The 15600-nt window shown below is 34.3% G+C and overlaps 2 protein-coding genes across 3 annotated transcripts; one reads left to right on the plus strand and one right to left on the minus strand.

Annotated features, from left to right (window-relative positions):
• Positions 1-643: 643 nt before the first annotated feature.
• LOC124425002 lies at positions 644-9795 on the plus strand. Its single transcript, XM_046964735.1, has 5 exons — positions 644-1278; positions 1382-1638; positions 1716-1861; positions 8309-8824; positions 8926-9795. Exons 2-5 carry the CDS (start codon positions 1384-1386, stop codon positions 9119-9121), a joined length of 1113 nt encoding a protein of 370 aa, XP_046820691.1. The 5' UTR covers positions 644-1278; positions 1382-1383; the 3' UTR covers positions 9122-9795.
• LOC124425001 (carbohydrate sulfotransferase 11-like) lies at positions 2413-8224 on the minus strand. 2 transcript variants are annotated; one of them, XM_046964734.1, is made up of 7 exons: positions 7294-8193; positions 6093-6262; positions 3871-4127; positions 3362-3602; positions 3098-3277; positions 2833-2990; positions 2413-2714 (listed from the first exon to the last, which is right to left on the minus strand). In XM_046964734.1, exons 1-7 carry the CDS (start codon positions 7304-7306, stop codon positions 2627-2629), a joined length of 1107 nt encoding a protein of 368 aa, XP_046820690.1. In that variant the 5' UTR covers positions 7307-8193; the 3' UTR covers positions 2413-2626. The 2 variants fall into 2 exon arrangements, with proteins under 2 accessions (XP_046820690.1, XP_046820689.1); XM_046964733.1 differs by having other exon boundaries at positions 3098-3602; positions 7294-8224.
• Positions 9796-15600: the final 5805 nt, after the last annotated feature.

Raw genomic sequence — 15600 nt, forward strand, 5'->3', positions numbered from 1 at the left:
CTCGCGTGGGTGTTCGGGCGCGATTAAAGGTCCTACCGTGGACTTCGTTTGATTTCTTCGAAATTTCGATGGGGGTACTTCGCGAATTTCGGCTTAACAGTAGAATCTACGTAATTATAACACACACGTGAGTGTCGCGACGCGATTAGTATTTCTAAGGAGTGCGCTTTGTTTGTTCGAAATTCGGAAAGCACGAATTCGGATGTGCTTAATAATCCGTTATGTCTGAAGCGGACGGTGCAGATGGTGGAGCTATCTGTAAGAGGTGTGTAGTAGCAAAGCTACGCATACCCTGTTAGTTAAGAAGCCAGTGCATTGAAGCGGAAAGGTATTGCGGATCGGTATCGCGGTACGCGGATTTTAGAGTAGAGTCACCGTTAGCTCGTGGGTCTCCACATGCAGCAACTTCCACGTAGTGAGACCTGGGTCGATAGTACTAGCGATGTATTGAAATCTAATAATCGATAAATCATGCAACGCAAGTACTATCGAGCGAATGGCTGCATATTTCAATCTATTTTCATAAATTTCTTTCGATCTAATTCAGGATAATAATGCAAGACGTGCACTATTATGAAAAAGAGATATATCCATGAGAGACTGAAGAGTGTGAATTCACAGTTTACTAACACTATTTACTTTAATTCATTTTAATTCATCAAAGTGAAAAGTAATGGTATAATCAACACAAGGTTATACTCCGTTACGATAGACGCATATATTGGGAATAGGATTCCCGCTTTCGTTTGTAGTTCATATTTTGTCCATACGCGTCGCTGAAGTCGTATGTACACTTCATCGAAACAGCCTTAATCTTTGGATAGTAATTTTATTCATATAATATTCTTCCTAATATTATTATCTAATAAAAGTTTATTATATATTTTTACGTTGGTGTTAATCGGTGGAGTTTGATACATTATGATGGTAGCTCGTCGAATGTATTGTCGATGGTACCAAAGTACTGTCAACTATATTTTTCTTTTCATTTCCATGAAATACCGTTATCTTTATTTCTCATAAATATCATTTCAAAGCCACCTTTATACGTTTGGAATGTTTACATTCTTATGAATATTTATGAGGCTTTCGTAGGATCGTTTAGGTCTTTCATGTGGAGATTGCTTCATGCAGAGATCTTGCTATTTATAAAAACATATTATAGATTTAAGAAGACATTAATTTATTTCATCAAAACATTAAGATTTAGTCGTGTTGGAGTATTGATTGTTACTCGCAATGAGACGGGACGATTGATGTTTTAACTACGATTAAGAGGTTAAACACTCGAGAGTTTGTTGTTTACTTGATAAGTGTTTTTATAATCGCTTGATGTTTTCTAACGACTTTGCGATCTTATGAAAGATTTTATTTTTCAAAGATATGGACTGTTTCGACGACGATATATTTGAATTTAGTGACAAAGATGAAGATGCCTCCATTTTTAAAACTACATCTCATAAGGAATTTAATCCCATCGAGGAACATCTTGTAAAACAATTAGATTCAATACAGAATAGAATAGATAAAGCAAAAAATGAACTCGAAGAAATGAAAGAAACGGTTCGGCACATCTCAAATAATTTACTTTACAAAGCTGTCTTTGGCCAAGATAAGAATGTCGATTCAGACAACGATGTAAGCCATTATTTATTACAATTATCAATTGTTTAATGCGTTAGCAACAGGTAGTTCTTTATTTATATTTGTTACAGTTATACACTGTCGAAGGAGAGCCTGTATTAATAGAAAAACACGAAGAAGACAAACCCTGTGGTTTTTTGGTCTTGAAGGAACAATGGCAATATGTTCTTTTTGATAAATGGATATTAGGCGTAGTACTACAAAATGTATCGTTTCAGTAAGTATCTACTCTCTTTCTCTCTCTCTCTCTTTTAATATAACATGATATTTTTCTTCTGCAATGTAGATGAAACAGTGAAAAGTTTATGGCTATTTATAATAAGACATTAATACTATAGGCGGTTATTTTTCAATTTCATAACATGTTACATATATTATAGCAATGAATTGTAACAATTATTTTACAATATTATAGAGAAAAAGTAACAATGGCATTTCCTTCTTTCTACATAAACGTATGTTTATAAAAGTTATATTAGCAATTTTATTGCATAGCCGCTTGTAGATTTATTATCCGTGTTGAGAAGTTTTTGTTTCCTTTTTCATCTCGTTTTATCATTGATATCCACGTCTTTCCAAGCTGTCTTGTGCATTAGATGCAAGCATCAAAGATGTCTCTCAGTTGCACGATAATTAAATAACAAAATAATTTCTAGCGGAAGTAATGGATCAATGTTTAATTTTCATTGTAAAAATTCTCTAGAATATTTGAATATTTATTACATTAGGAAAATATTTAGGATAATGCATTATCATTTAAAGTACATCTTTAAAATTATGTTTCTTTTTATTTCTATGTAATAAGTTACTCTCAATCTCATGACTATTATATACAGATAATATAGCAGTTTTCAACTTTATGAAAGCATAATCTAATGTTTCGTTGTTTTTCAAGTAACAATTTACATTTATATAAAAAAAGGAATGCTACATTCTCACAAGTAATACGATCGACGCGTCATATAGTTTAAGTATTTCGACTTCAATTTTTGCATATCAACGTAATCGGGTTGTCTTTTCCAAGTGGAATATATTCCTCGGGAGAGTAATCGAAGAGTATAAAATCATACCTATAATAATGATTGATATTTACTAGGAAATCGTTAATATCGTATTACTATTAGGGAAAAAAAAGAAGAAAAAAAAAAAAAAATACAATACACTCGTCGATTAGAAATTTCTTTGTACCTAAACATCTCATAGAGATCATTGATCTGTGTCTTGGACAATTGAGCGAAATAATTTTTAACGACGTCTTTCGTTTGAACACCTCTCGTTGGATTTTTCCATTCCGGTTTAATGATATGTCCAACGTGTGCCTGCTTTATAAGGAAGTCCTGATCTTCCTAAAGATTAAAATTCATTCTTTTTTTTTCTCTCTCTCTCTCTCTCTTTTTTTTTTTTGAATACATTAAAATAAAAGGAGTCGTCGTTATCGCATAACGTAACTTACTCGAAGTGTTTCGAATTTAGCGATTATATCGAATCGCACTTGGCAGGGCGTACAAAAGTTGACTATCGGTGTCCAGTGCATATCTAACTCGTTTCCAGCTTTCCACTGACACAAAAGCCATCTTACAAATTCTTCAAAGAATGGATATCTCGGTCCATGTTTTCCATTCGTTTTCGTATTCTGTAAAATAATTAAGAAAATCGTGTCAAACGATTGAGAAAAAGTCCCAGGATTGTTTGTTAAAATGATTAAAGTAAAAAATACCTTCAATCTATAATGCCAAACTATATGGGCACCGAGATTACTGTGAAACGTATGGGGTAAACTATGCTCCAGTTTGTCTCTATAGGCACTCAATAATCTCTCGAAGGGATGTCTCACGATTAGAAAGCTGATACTATCGTTTAAAAATTTCGCTAATTCTTCGGCCGTGTGTCTAGGATATTTTTGCCGTGCCAGAGAAACAGGCACAGCTTTAGAGGCTTTCAAAAATTGAGGACTGTATCTGAAAGATTTGTTTTAAACGATCGGCAAAAACCATTAAAATACCATACAAATAATTTAAATGTAAATTTAAATCATGATATTGCGTATAATCGCGTGGAGAGGGAAAAACAAAGCTATTCATTTATATTGATAATATTTAAGTCTTTCGAATATAAGTATTATATTCGAAGGAAGAAAGAAGTGTTAGAAAAAGAAAAGAAAAAAAAAAAAAGAAAAAATGAGAGAGATAAATCAGATAAATAAAGATTTAGGATTAGATTTCTTACCCTGCAAGTAGATTAAAATTATACATCCACGAGGTGGATGCTGCTTTGAATACGTTGCACCATATCAGATGATATTCTCTATTTACAAGGAACTCCCAGGCATTGGGCTTGTGAAGGGAATCGTTTCCAGGACGATCGAGTCCTTCCTCGGCACACTTTTCCGCCAAAAATTTTCTTCGTTCGTTCAAACGAGCCTCCGTTTCCGCAGCCGTCGCTTGTTCGATCATTTTTTCCTCTGGCGTTAGGTTGGCATCGTCCTTAACATATATTCCACAAATGTGATAAAATATGGAAAAAATGAATGAATGAACGAATGAACGAATGAACGAATGAACGAACGAATGAATGAATGTACGAATGAACGAACGAACCAGTTTATCCCAGGGTCAAGATCCCCTGTGAGCACGTGCGTACGTGTATCGCTACGTATATGCATACGTATGTATGTATGTATGCATGTATGCATGTAAGTATGTATGTATGTATGTATACATCTACCACAGCGACCTTCTATTGCACACGCAAGGTTAAGTCAATTTCCACAATTAAACTAAACACTTTTATCTATGGGCCATTCGCGCGTCCTACGTTACGTTGCATCGGGAACGATGGAGTCGTGTTGCAAAACACGTGACATTTGACCTACATATGCATTTGAAACAGATGCACCATATAAATTATAATAATATGTATAAATCGACCTCGTAAAACGATCTTATCGTTTGATATGTAGATAAAGATCGTAGATTTTTAAATTGAATCACATCGAGGACGATAAAAGAGGATTAGAAAAGAGAAGGGAGGAAAAGAATGAAATAAGAAATAAACAAAAAGTAAATAAAATTGATCATATCTCCGAGACAATATCAATTTGTCTTGGTAAAAAGATGATGCCATAAGGTAAAAAGGTGAGATAAAGTTGACCGAGAAGACCGAACATATAATAGAAGCGCTGCTTTCCGTTTATTGATTTCGTTCTAGAGACTATACCGCTATTGCAAATGTGGGCCACACCGCCGCACGACCGAAGGGCTGTGGGCGGAGGTGGTGCATCAGTGAGAAGTCGATCTTGGTATTGGTGGAGGCGCGCATCGGAGTTATACCACACGTATTTACATGCATACATACATACATACGTACGTATATACATACATACGTACGCATTGTGCAATCGTTCTTCTTCTTTTTTTTTTCTTTTTCTTCTTTTTCCTATACTACCCAGTTATGCTTATTAATGTTCGCATTAGGCGATACGGTGGAACAACGTATCTTTTGACTTTGCGCATATATTCGTACATTCTTATCGTATTAAAGCATATGTCCATGTAGATATCTCCTTTGATAATTCTTTTTATACGATTATTTGTATATCTGAATTGTTTACATATACTGCCAAGCAACGTAGCGTGGGTTTCATATTATGGGGATTTATCGATCGTTCTAAAAAAGAAAAAAGAAGAAAAGCGGGGGAGATTAGAATCGGACAAGGAACGAACAAGAGCTTAGATATTCTTCTTTTTTTTTTCTTCTTCTTCTTTTCCTTCCTTTCTCTCTTTTTTCTTCTTTTAAAACAAACAGATTTCAAGGTTGATCTCGTTGAATTTTTCTACCAATTGTCTCCTCTCTCTCTCTCTCTCTCTCTCTCTCTCTCTCTCTCTCTCTCTCTCTCTCTCTCTTTCTTTTCCCTTTTATCGAGAGTTCGCTTAGCGTGACCGCGTCTCAAAGCCAAATCCCACATACATACATACATACATACATACATACATATATATATATATATCTTATCGTTCAACTTTGCTGCTCTTTTGCATAGTTCAAAGAGGCCGTATCGGCCGATCTGCGTGTGTCCATGCGCCGCATTGCGTCTGGAACTTCGCCAATCCGTGCTTGTCGTGTTTTAAAAGCGACCCTACAGATTTCGATCTCTTTAAGAGATTCTAAGGTGAACAAAGTTGTGACGTTTTAAGAACTTTATCAAAAATGTTATATAAGATCATTCGCGTTATAACGTAATTCGTATAGAACCATGTCCAATGACAAATTCGATGACCTTAAGATAATCTAAATCCTTGGATAAACGAGTATAACGGTTACGGTTACGGTTACGCGGCTTCTTAAACTACCTTAACTATTCCTTTTTAATTAGATGAAATCAAAGAACGGAAAGGATAAAGTAAAAGTTTAGAAATAAATATTTCCTCGTTTATTTTTTTCTCACTCACGTCCAAAAGCGATCCCTGTTGCACGTTGTTGGTACCATCTTGATTGGAGAGGGCTAAGATGATCAAGCCGACGATCGCGGCAGCTAAAATTGCTCGACGAATACCCGCGAATACGTGTCGTCGTGGTGTCATCTCCCTGAGAACGTTCTTCCTTCTGTACTCATATCGGACTGAAACAAACGAATGAATTCCATTTTTTCTTTTCCCTCTGTTTTATATTTTTTTAACATCGACGAAATGTCTCCGATGTTTGAAGTAAACAATCGTTTTGTTTGTCACATAAAAGTAGAATATATAAAATCGTTGATATTGTTACACGCGTAATCTTTTTTTCGCGTTTAACACGTTGACGCATACTTTCTTCCATTCTTTTCTTTTTTCCTTTTTCCTCGACGTACTTTTTTTCGAATTTTTTTTTTTTTTTTTTTTTTTTTTTTTTTTTTTTTTCTTAACGTTCCACTATTCATACAAGGAAGTTAAATAAAATGAATGCCTTTTGACAGTACTCATAACAGTAAATTAATACACGAACGGTATAATGTTTAAGTTACATTGCTGATAAATACCGTTGTATTTAGCCGTAATTTGCGCCAACGTGTTAATACCGTCAACAATTGCGCCAAGAGAAAACCGATTCTTTTCTGTCAATCGTTTTCACTGTGTCGAATATTCTTTATTGCTAAGCAGTATTTCACAATATTTTTATTATTCGTGAATGAATCAAAATCGAAGCGCGTCAGGAATGAATTATGCAAGTATCCCCGCACGATGACACACGAAACGTTCGCGTAGTAGTCAGCGAATTTCCGATGAGATTTTTCAAGAAGTTTGTTTTCCACACGTAAGAGATATATCATGAACATCCTCGTCTTTGAAGTAAAAAAAAAGGTGAGAGGCGTTCCTTCTCTGTGATTAACGCTTCTCACGCGTATTTCAATGATCACTTCCGTCCGATATCGTTCTCGCGTAACGCTAATTTTGCGAAATACCAAGTTACATGCATACGTGGATTTACGTTACGCCCTTTTCTGCTTATTCCTTGAGAAACATTCGACTTTTACGTTCGTTCATTAATCACGCGCTTTCGTTATCTATCTATCTATTTGTTTATTGTTATTACTTGTTTGTTTGTTTGTTTATTTATTTATTCTTTTCTGCCCTTTGTTATTTCGTATAAGATACAAAAACACGAATTCTCTACCTTTTTCGGGCATACAAGCCGAAAATCCCGTGACGTCGGGCTTCGTTAGAGCATTTATATCGCACTTCTCTGTAAACGAGCCGTTGAGCGATCCCTTTTATTGTCGTGTTATTGCTAGCTGTAATTGTCGTCGTTTCGAGAAAAGTCACACCTTTCCTCTTTCCGTTTTTTTTTGGATCCCTTCCGGCCGTCCTTCTAGATGACGCACGTGATTCTCGCGCACGTCTACGCGGAAAGAAATGCGCGAACGGATCGGATCACCGAACGATCACGGCGGCATCACGTAGATCACTGAGCGTTAAAACGGTCGTCTGTGCTCGTCTAACAATATGAGCGACCGAGCGGGCGAACGAACGACTGAGAGAGATAGATAGATTGGTAGATGGATAGATAGAGGGAGAGAAAAACAGACAGAGAGAGAGAGAGAGAGAGAGAGAGAGAGAGAAAGAGAGAGACGCCAGGCGTCCCAACGTCCAGCGTCGTTGCTCCTGATGATGTTGCTGCTGTTGCTGCTTCTGATGCTTCTGCTCTGCTGCTGCTGCTGCTGCTGCTGCTGCTGCTAATTCCAATGGTAGTGGTGGTAGCTGCGGTTTGTCCGTGTACAGTACGCGTACAGTTCCGGATTGGCTGGATTTTTCGCGGGTCGATTTGCCGGCATTGGAAACGAGCAGCGCAAGCGCGAGACAAGTCGGATAGGTCGGGAGGTCGAGCAAAGGGAAGGTGTTCCGCAAAAGTGGAGTGAGAGACGAGGAAACACCGGGAGAGACGCCAAGGGGGATAGATGAGCTTGATCCAATGCCCGACTTTCTTCTTTACCGTGAATCGTTCAGACGAGGAAACTGGTAACAGGGACTTTAATAGAAATAGTACAGGTCATCTGCTATTTTGGATCATTAATTCATTCGAATGTTCTGTCACAGATATTCTTTGATTTATTTCCTATTACATACGTTATTTTACTTTTCATGATATCTTGTTCGTAACAAATATACACATTTTCTTCTTTTCCTTGCAGAACGTTAAACGAGCTCAGATTTTATGCCTTACCGAAAGGTATCAACGAGATTCACGGCGTCGTTTCAGCTTTTTGGGAAGAGGAGAACGATCTTTGGAAGAGGATTAACTTGATCTCCTCGAAGAGGGACAACGTTGTAGCCACGCTTGTTCTCGATCCCTTGGATTTTAATGAAAACACGATCGTCGAGATATACGGCACGATATCCTACGAGAATTTGGATACGGAATTGCAGATAGCCATACCGGTCGTTACTTTCACGTCCCACGATATTCTACGTGGAACCTATAAATTAAACTATTCGGAACACCCGAAATATACCGTATTAGCGTTGAAAAGTATTTTCGTTGAGACGATCCTCGAGCTTCCATATCAATTTGATTCAGAAAATTTCATTGATCTTTTGCGATGTCTCGATGCCAAGAAAATCTTGAAAAATGTTTATTGCATCGAGAACACCGAATGTTATGCCATTATAGAAACTTTATCGGCAAATAAAATAACGATATTGGCGAAGTAAGTGACATCGATAAATGATATCTTATGAATGTTCATTTAAATGATCTATTCAATTTTCGATTAACGTTTCTCCAAAATTTTTTTTTTTTCCCTTGCAGAACAATGTCACGGTTGAAGTTAATCCTGCGTATGATACAAGAGGAATCCTCGATTCCCATTACGAGACTCGAGGAATCCTGTTACGTTGAAGAAGCGGCGGAGGCTTTGATAGAAGAATTGGAAATGTATCTCGGTGATCTCAATCTTGCGAGAATCCAAAGGGCAAGGATAAAGAGCGACCTGCTTATACCGTGATCGACGAGTGTACGACGAAATCACGTATCTTGAAACGTCTGTTAAATCGTATGAATCGTTTAGCCACCCTCGTTCTTTCGATTTTATCGAATAACGAAGCACCTCTAACGTTTGGCATTTACCTCAAGAGATTTTTTATTATCTTTTTTTTTTGTTTTTTTTTTTTTTTTTTTTTTTTTTTTTTATTTTTTTTCCAATAAATTAAGAAAGAAAGAAGGGATAAGACCCAAAGGGATAAGGCTAGAGGATCGTGGAAAATGGATTTGTGTGCCTTCATAAAAGAATTCAAAACCTCTAAAGAATTTCGATTTTATTTTTGCAAATTTTACGTACGTACGTATGTACGCACGTATGTATATGTGTACGTGTACGTGTGTGTGTGTATGTGTATGCATGCGTGAGTGTGTATGTGTGTATGTGTGTATGCGTATGTGGTACGTTTATATCGCATCTATACGGTGAAACGTAGATAATATATTTTCTTGGAGCCAGATATGATGCTGAACACGACAGTGCACTCGGCCAATCAATGATCGTGGATTGTAATGTTGCTATTTTATTTCATTCTTCTTTTGTTTCTTTTCTTTTCATTAAATTTTCTTTTCTTCCTTTGTTTTCTTGTTCTTTCGAGAAGATAATCGAGAGTAGTCGATTAAAAAGATTTGATATCGTAATATTTTTCTTGATTTTTTTTCCCCTTTTCTTTACCGTTGCAAGATGACGAATGTGATATATTATATATTGAATATATTCTGCCAAGTATATATATATATATATATATACATACACACACACGCGTACATATACATAAATATATATACACACATATATACACACACATATATATATATATATATATATACACGGCAAGTCTGTCCGTAAGATCTATGCATTCTAAAAGCCGACATAGACCATGCAGTACGGCTTCAAAATTAGAAATGGACGGGTGAAGTCGAATATTGCCATCGATGGTACGTAGATGCTTCTTTTTAATGATTTTATCTTTTCTTTCCTTCGAGATAATAATTTTTCTTTTTTCCTTTTGCCATTCTTAATCTCTGAAGACACATCTAAGGTTAGCATAATTTTGCATCTTTTGCCATCTTCACTCTTTGATATCTTTAATTTGTTCTCCCTTTATTTTCTTTTCATTTCTTCTCTTTTCTTATCTTTCCTTTTCTATTCTTATCTTTTCTTTTCTTATCTTTTCTTTTCTTCTCTTTCATCGTGCTCTTTCTCCCCTTTGCTCTTTTTCTTTTCACCTATCTATTTATCTACCTACCTATCTATTTTTATTTCTAGCTCTAACTTTAACTCTATCTATAATCCTATCTCTATTTCTAACTCTATTTTTGTCACTGTCTCTCTTTCTCTCTTACGAAAAGAGATTCGCTTACATAGTGCTTTAATAATTGGTTCAATTTATACGCGCGTAATAGGTATCACGAAAAAAAAGATCGCGATACATTTTATACGATACAATCGATCAATTAATTGCTCTTTTACATGTAGTTATCTACATGCATTGGTATATCAAATCGGCGGCTTCGTTAGCTTCTTCTTTGTCTTCTATATTTTGCGTGTTCTGCTTCTTTTTTTTCCTCTTTTCTTTTCATTTATTTCTTTTCTCTTTCTTTTTCTTTTTTTTTTTTTTTTTTTTACTTCGTTTTATTTTCCCCGACATATTTTTTCTTTCTTTTTTATAATGCAGTACATACTTGTACATACACATATATATATATTTTTTTTTTTCTGTTCCATTTTATATATATATATATACATATATAGATAGCTTTCATCTCTTACGTATTTCAATAACATTTCTCGCTAAGGCATTCGTTTATGGCAAGTATATTTGATAAGTGCCGATATTTAAACGTGCGTGAAATACGATTTATACATAGGTTACAAAAGTATATTGACAAACGTTCACATGTCTTCTTTTATAATTTGCGACTATTTTGCTGAAGTAATCGAAAAAAAAAGGAGAAAAACATGGTTATCGATTACACGTTGGAAAATGTCACTACTTGCTCACGTTGATATTTACTACGCGTAAGCTTTCCTCGTGTATATATATATATATATATATATAATTTACATATGTATACCTCTTTGGTTAAAATGTATCGAATCACAGTCTACGATAGCTGGAAATAATTTCGGAAGTTTATAAGTCTCTTCCAGCGTAGCACGTACGATCGCTAAATTTTCTTTCAATTATCTAGTATACTATAATATAGTACATATAGTACATATATGTGTATGTACATATATATATATATATATATATATATATATGTATATGTATATAACAAACAAGTGTAACGCGCAGCATAATTTGCACTTTGGAGTACTCGAGTAACTTGAGAGTACTCGAGCGTATAGAGGATGATACGATCAACTAGGTATTAGTTGACGTGATCTCTGGTTGTCCTTGAAAATGGACAAAGAAAGGCTGTTTTCAGAGTAATAAGTTACTCAGCTCGAAGGGAGAAATACAACGATAGAAAAATAATACTTTTCTTTCTTTTTTTTTTCTTTTTTTTTTGTTTTGTGTTATTTTTTTCTCGCGAATCCATTTTGGTCGAACATTAATATCGCATTGTTTAAGGTATGCCTTTGTGCATGCACATTTATTTATGTTTATTCGTGTAAATCTTGACGAATTCGTCGATGAATAGAATAATGCCTTTTTCGATTGAACAGGGCTGCGTATTAATACCAAAAATTCGTTTTCAAAGCTACAATTATGTTAACCAAGTTAATGCTAACCAAGGCAATGCAAAAATTCGAATATGTAATAAACAGATTTTATCTAATAACGAGATCCCTACGATGATTTATCGACGAGCGTTAGAAAAGAAATAATATAAGAAATATCGCGAAGGAAATATTTAACTATAATATATTATTTCAAAGGAAACATTGTCAGAACGACTCCGTATCTTTTTTTCTTCTACTTATTCTTCTTTTTCGTTTTCTTCTTCTTTCCCTAATTCTAATAACCCTTAAAATTTAAATTAATACGCGAGGAACGTATTTTTTTTCTTTTTTCTAATTCTCTAAATCACAAATCTCTAATATTGATGCGCTTTTTACAAGATTTTTCGTAGCAAACTAATAAAACGACTCAAATGTACGAACGGTTGTACTTATGTGTGTCATCCACGAGAATAAAGTTCGAAGAAAAATGATAATTCTATGTTATATTTAGTCAATTTGCCTTTTTCTCTTTTCTCTAATAATATTACAATTTATAATAATATTAATATGTGTGTGTGTGTGTATGTATGTATGTATATATGTGTGTGATTTGAATAAGCACCTACCATTAGTAATAGCGTCCTATCATGCTCTTTCTTGGCCTCTCGTTTGCTTTGTCGTTATTATTTTTCTTTTGTTTTCTTTTTGTTGCTTGCTCGTGTTTTTCCGTTTTTCTTTTTTTTTTTTTTTATGTTAGAAAAGAACAGCCCTCAGCTGTCAGCAGAAAATTAATGGTTTGTCTAATAGAAAAGTGTTGATAGATCGCCTTATTTGTTAACCGGTGCTGCATAGCGTACATACATACACATTTACGCTATAACCGCTATATTTTTTACAACGTCCGCGTTTACGGGTTGAATTTTGTAGAAAATTCCTTTGTAGAAAATTGACGCTAAGGTATTATTTTCTGTCTTATTCTTGATTTTTTTATTCCTTCTTTTTTCTTTTCTTTTGTTTCTCTCCTTTTTGTCCATTTTTTTTTTCTTTATTTTTTTGTTCCTTTTTTTTTTTTTTTGTTATGCTCTTTTCTCTTTTTATAAAGCGTGCTACACGAGAGTCCTTCGCGAAACGCCAGAGAAATAATTTTTACACGGCGCCATACGATTTTACATTATATTCACTATAACTTTTCTTTCCTTTAATTTCAACTCACAAGTTCGAAATTAATTATTCTTCGCACGAGCATTCTTCTTTGTTCAATAAGTTTTTCCGCGATTATGATGTCAAGGATTGATTAATCAACGCGATAAACAGCATTAACGATTCTTAATGTTGTTTAAACTTAAAGATATTCCTTTTTGCGAAATAAAAAAGTTTTGGCTCCTTTTTTTTTCTGCACTCATCGCAATAATTATAATCGTCACGTTTAAAAGGATTACGATGATGATAAGCGTAAAGAGATTCTATTGGACACGATCAATTTTTGCTGTGATTCTTTTTTTTTCCTTTTTTTTTCTTTCTTAGTTTTCTTTCATCGTATTATTACGTTCGTTGTGTACATAATCACATACGATATTTTTTTTGAAAATATAAATCATTCGCGAGAGAAAATTCATCGACGCGTGATTTTCTTCCTTTTCAATTTCTCTCCCTTTGTCTTTTCTTCTTCTTCTTCTTTCAATTTCTTCGATTATTTTTTGATAAGGAGACACCGTGTAAAAAATATTTGATAAATATTTTGCAGCATGTAATATCTAACAAAGCTTAGCGTTTCTACACTTTTGAAATTTTTCATAATCGCCGATGAAATCGTTTTTCCATTCGTTTATTCAACCTCGCTTGCGATCCTTCAAACCGAAAACAGAAATTATACTTTATAATCTAATCTATATATATGTACATGTGTGTGTATATAGATATTTTTTAAGTACCTACATATTATCGACTAAGGTCCGTTTTCTTAAACTTTTTCTTGGACTTCTTCGACATCAAGAAATGACGTTAATCGTGCCGACCATTGGATCCATTTGCGTTCCAAATGAAAATTATTCCATTTCGTTCCTTGTCATATCTTCATCGTGCACCAAAAAAAAAAAATATCTCTTCTCGCTCGCAACAAAAACATTAAGATTAACCTGAAGCCTGATAAAGGTAACGAAGCGCGAAATTAATTCGTCAGTTTTACTATCAGTTTTATGCGATCGGAATAAATATGTGGAAAGCATGAGAGAGATAGAAAGAGGAAGAGAGAGAGAGGGAGGGAGAGAGAGAGAGGAATGAGAAGGATGATCGTTTGAAATGTCTATCTTTCTGATTATATATATATATATATATATATATATATATATATATATATATATATTCGGTCGGTCTTTTTTTCAATTGCTGTATAGCAGGAAACAGAATTTTATTAAAACTATGCACGAAAATGCGATATATAAAATGCCTTTTTTTCCTCTTCTTTTCTTTCCTTTTCTTTTATTTTTTAATTTTTTAATTTTTTTTTTTTTTTTTTTTTTTTTTTTTTTAGTTTTTGTTTACTCTTTTTCGTTTCTAAAGGAACGCAGATGAAGATCTAGTGTGGCAAAAATCCTTTGCAAAAGTAAGTATCAATGAAGTCTCGCGAAATATGTTTCTCATTTCCTAAACAGAAGGTGTGTGATATGTACACGATTTGCATTTGCACATTATTTTTTCTTTTTCTCTTTTTTTCTTTTTTTTTTTTTTTTCTTTTCTTTTCTTTTTCCTTTCACGTAGAATAGTAACTATTGATACTATGGAACTTTTACATAAACATCGGACGATGTTTTGCTTCGTGTGTCTATAGTCTCGCAATTCGCAAACGACTGTTTATTTCTTTTATTATTATTATTATTATTATTTTTTTTTTTTTATATACCTATATATATATATGTACTTTTTTTTTTTTTGGTTTTGTTCTCATCCTCATAAGCACACTGTTTTTCACCACTTCCGATTTCCGGATCGGACATTTTATTACGTTTTTCGTTTTATTTTATTTTATTTCCTTTCATTTTTTATTTTTTTCTTCCTTTCTTCTTTTTCTCTCCTTTACGTTCAATTCGACGTTTCACTATTTTGCGAGCTATCGTTTCGTTATACAAAAACTATTTTTGTATATTATGTCTTTAATTAACGTCTCACTCTTGTATCTTAGCAGTTACGTAAAAGGATCGCATCACTTTGCTTTAATAGCTGTACGATAATTATCATTTTAACGCTATAATATTTTTTGCTCTTCTTTGTATACTCTTGGTGTATGCGTCGTGCTGCGCTAGCAGGGTGCGCCGAAGTTATCGCGGGTAATGCGAAAACGTAAAGCGATTATCGGAATCGATTATGTTTTAGAACAGAAATTAAGTAAGTAAGTAAGTAAGTAAGTTAGTAAGTAAGTAAGTAAGTAAGTAAGTGTATGCGTGATATATCATTTGCGAAGAACATTTTTCAATAGTTTGATCCATTTATATCGAAGGATAGTGAACGGTCGCAAGAAAAGATTTGCTTGTTTCTTTGTTTGTTTGCTTGTTTGTCTGTTTTTTTTCTCTCTTTTTTTTCTTTTTTTCTTTTTATTACAACGGACTAGGGGCAGGGGGGGGGGGTTCAAGGGGGCGGGGAGGTCTGGGCAAATTTAGTTTCGGCTTTCGTTGTCGCACGATTTTACACAGAGTCGGATCTCTTCTTCGGTTTCGCTATTTATTACACAGTTCTTTCTTTTTTTTCGTTGTCAGTTGAAAATCAGCATCGTCAAAGGC

Source organism: Vespa crabro, chromosome 6, assembly GCF_910589235.1.
Source record: "Vespa crabro chromosome 6, iyVesCrab1.2, whole genome shotgun sequence".
NCBI lineage: Eukaryota > Metazoa > Arthropoda > Insecta > Hymenoptera > Vespidae > Vespa > Vespa crabro.

Coding starts and splice junctions, on each gene's coding strand:
- LOC124425002 (XM_046964735.1), top strand. CDS start 1,384: ATGGACTGTTTCGACGACGATATATTTGAATTTAGTGACAAAGATGAA. Junction 1,639..1,715: donor ATGTCGATTCAGACAACGAT/GTAAGCCATTAT, acceptor TATTTGTTACAG/TTATACACTGTCGAAGGAGA. Junction 8,825..8,925: donor AAAATAACGATATTGGCGAA/GTAAGTGACATC, acceptor TTTCCCTTGCAG/AACAATGTCACGGTTGAAGT.
- LOC124425001 (XM_046964733.1), bottom strand. Junction 4,128..6,092: donor AACAGGGATCGCTTTTGGAC/GTGAGTGAGAAA, acceptor ATATATGTTAAG/GACGATGCCAACCTAACGCC. Junction 3,603..3,870: donor AATTTTAATCTACTTGCAGG/GTAAGAAATCTA, acceptor CAAATCTTTCAG/ATACAGTCCTCAATTTTTGA.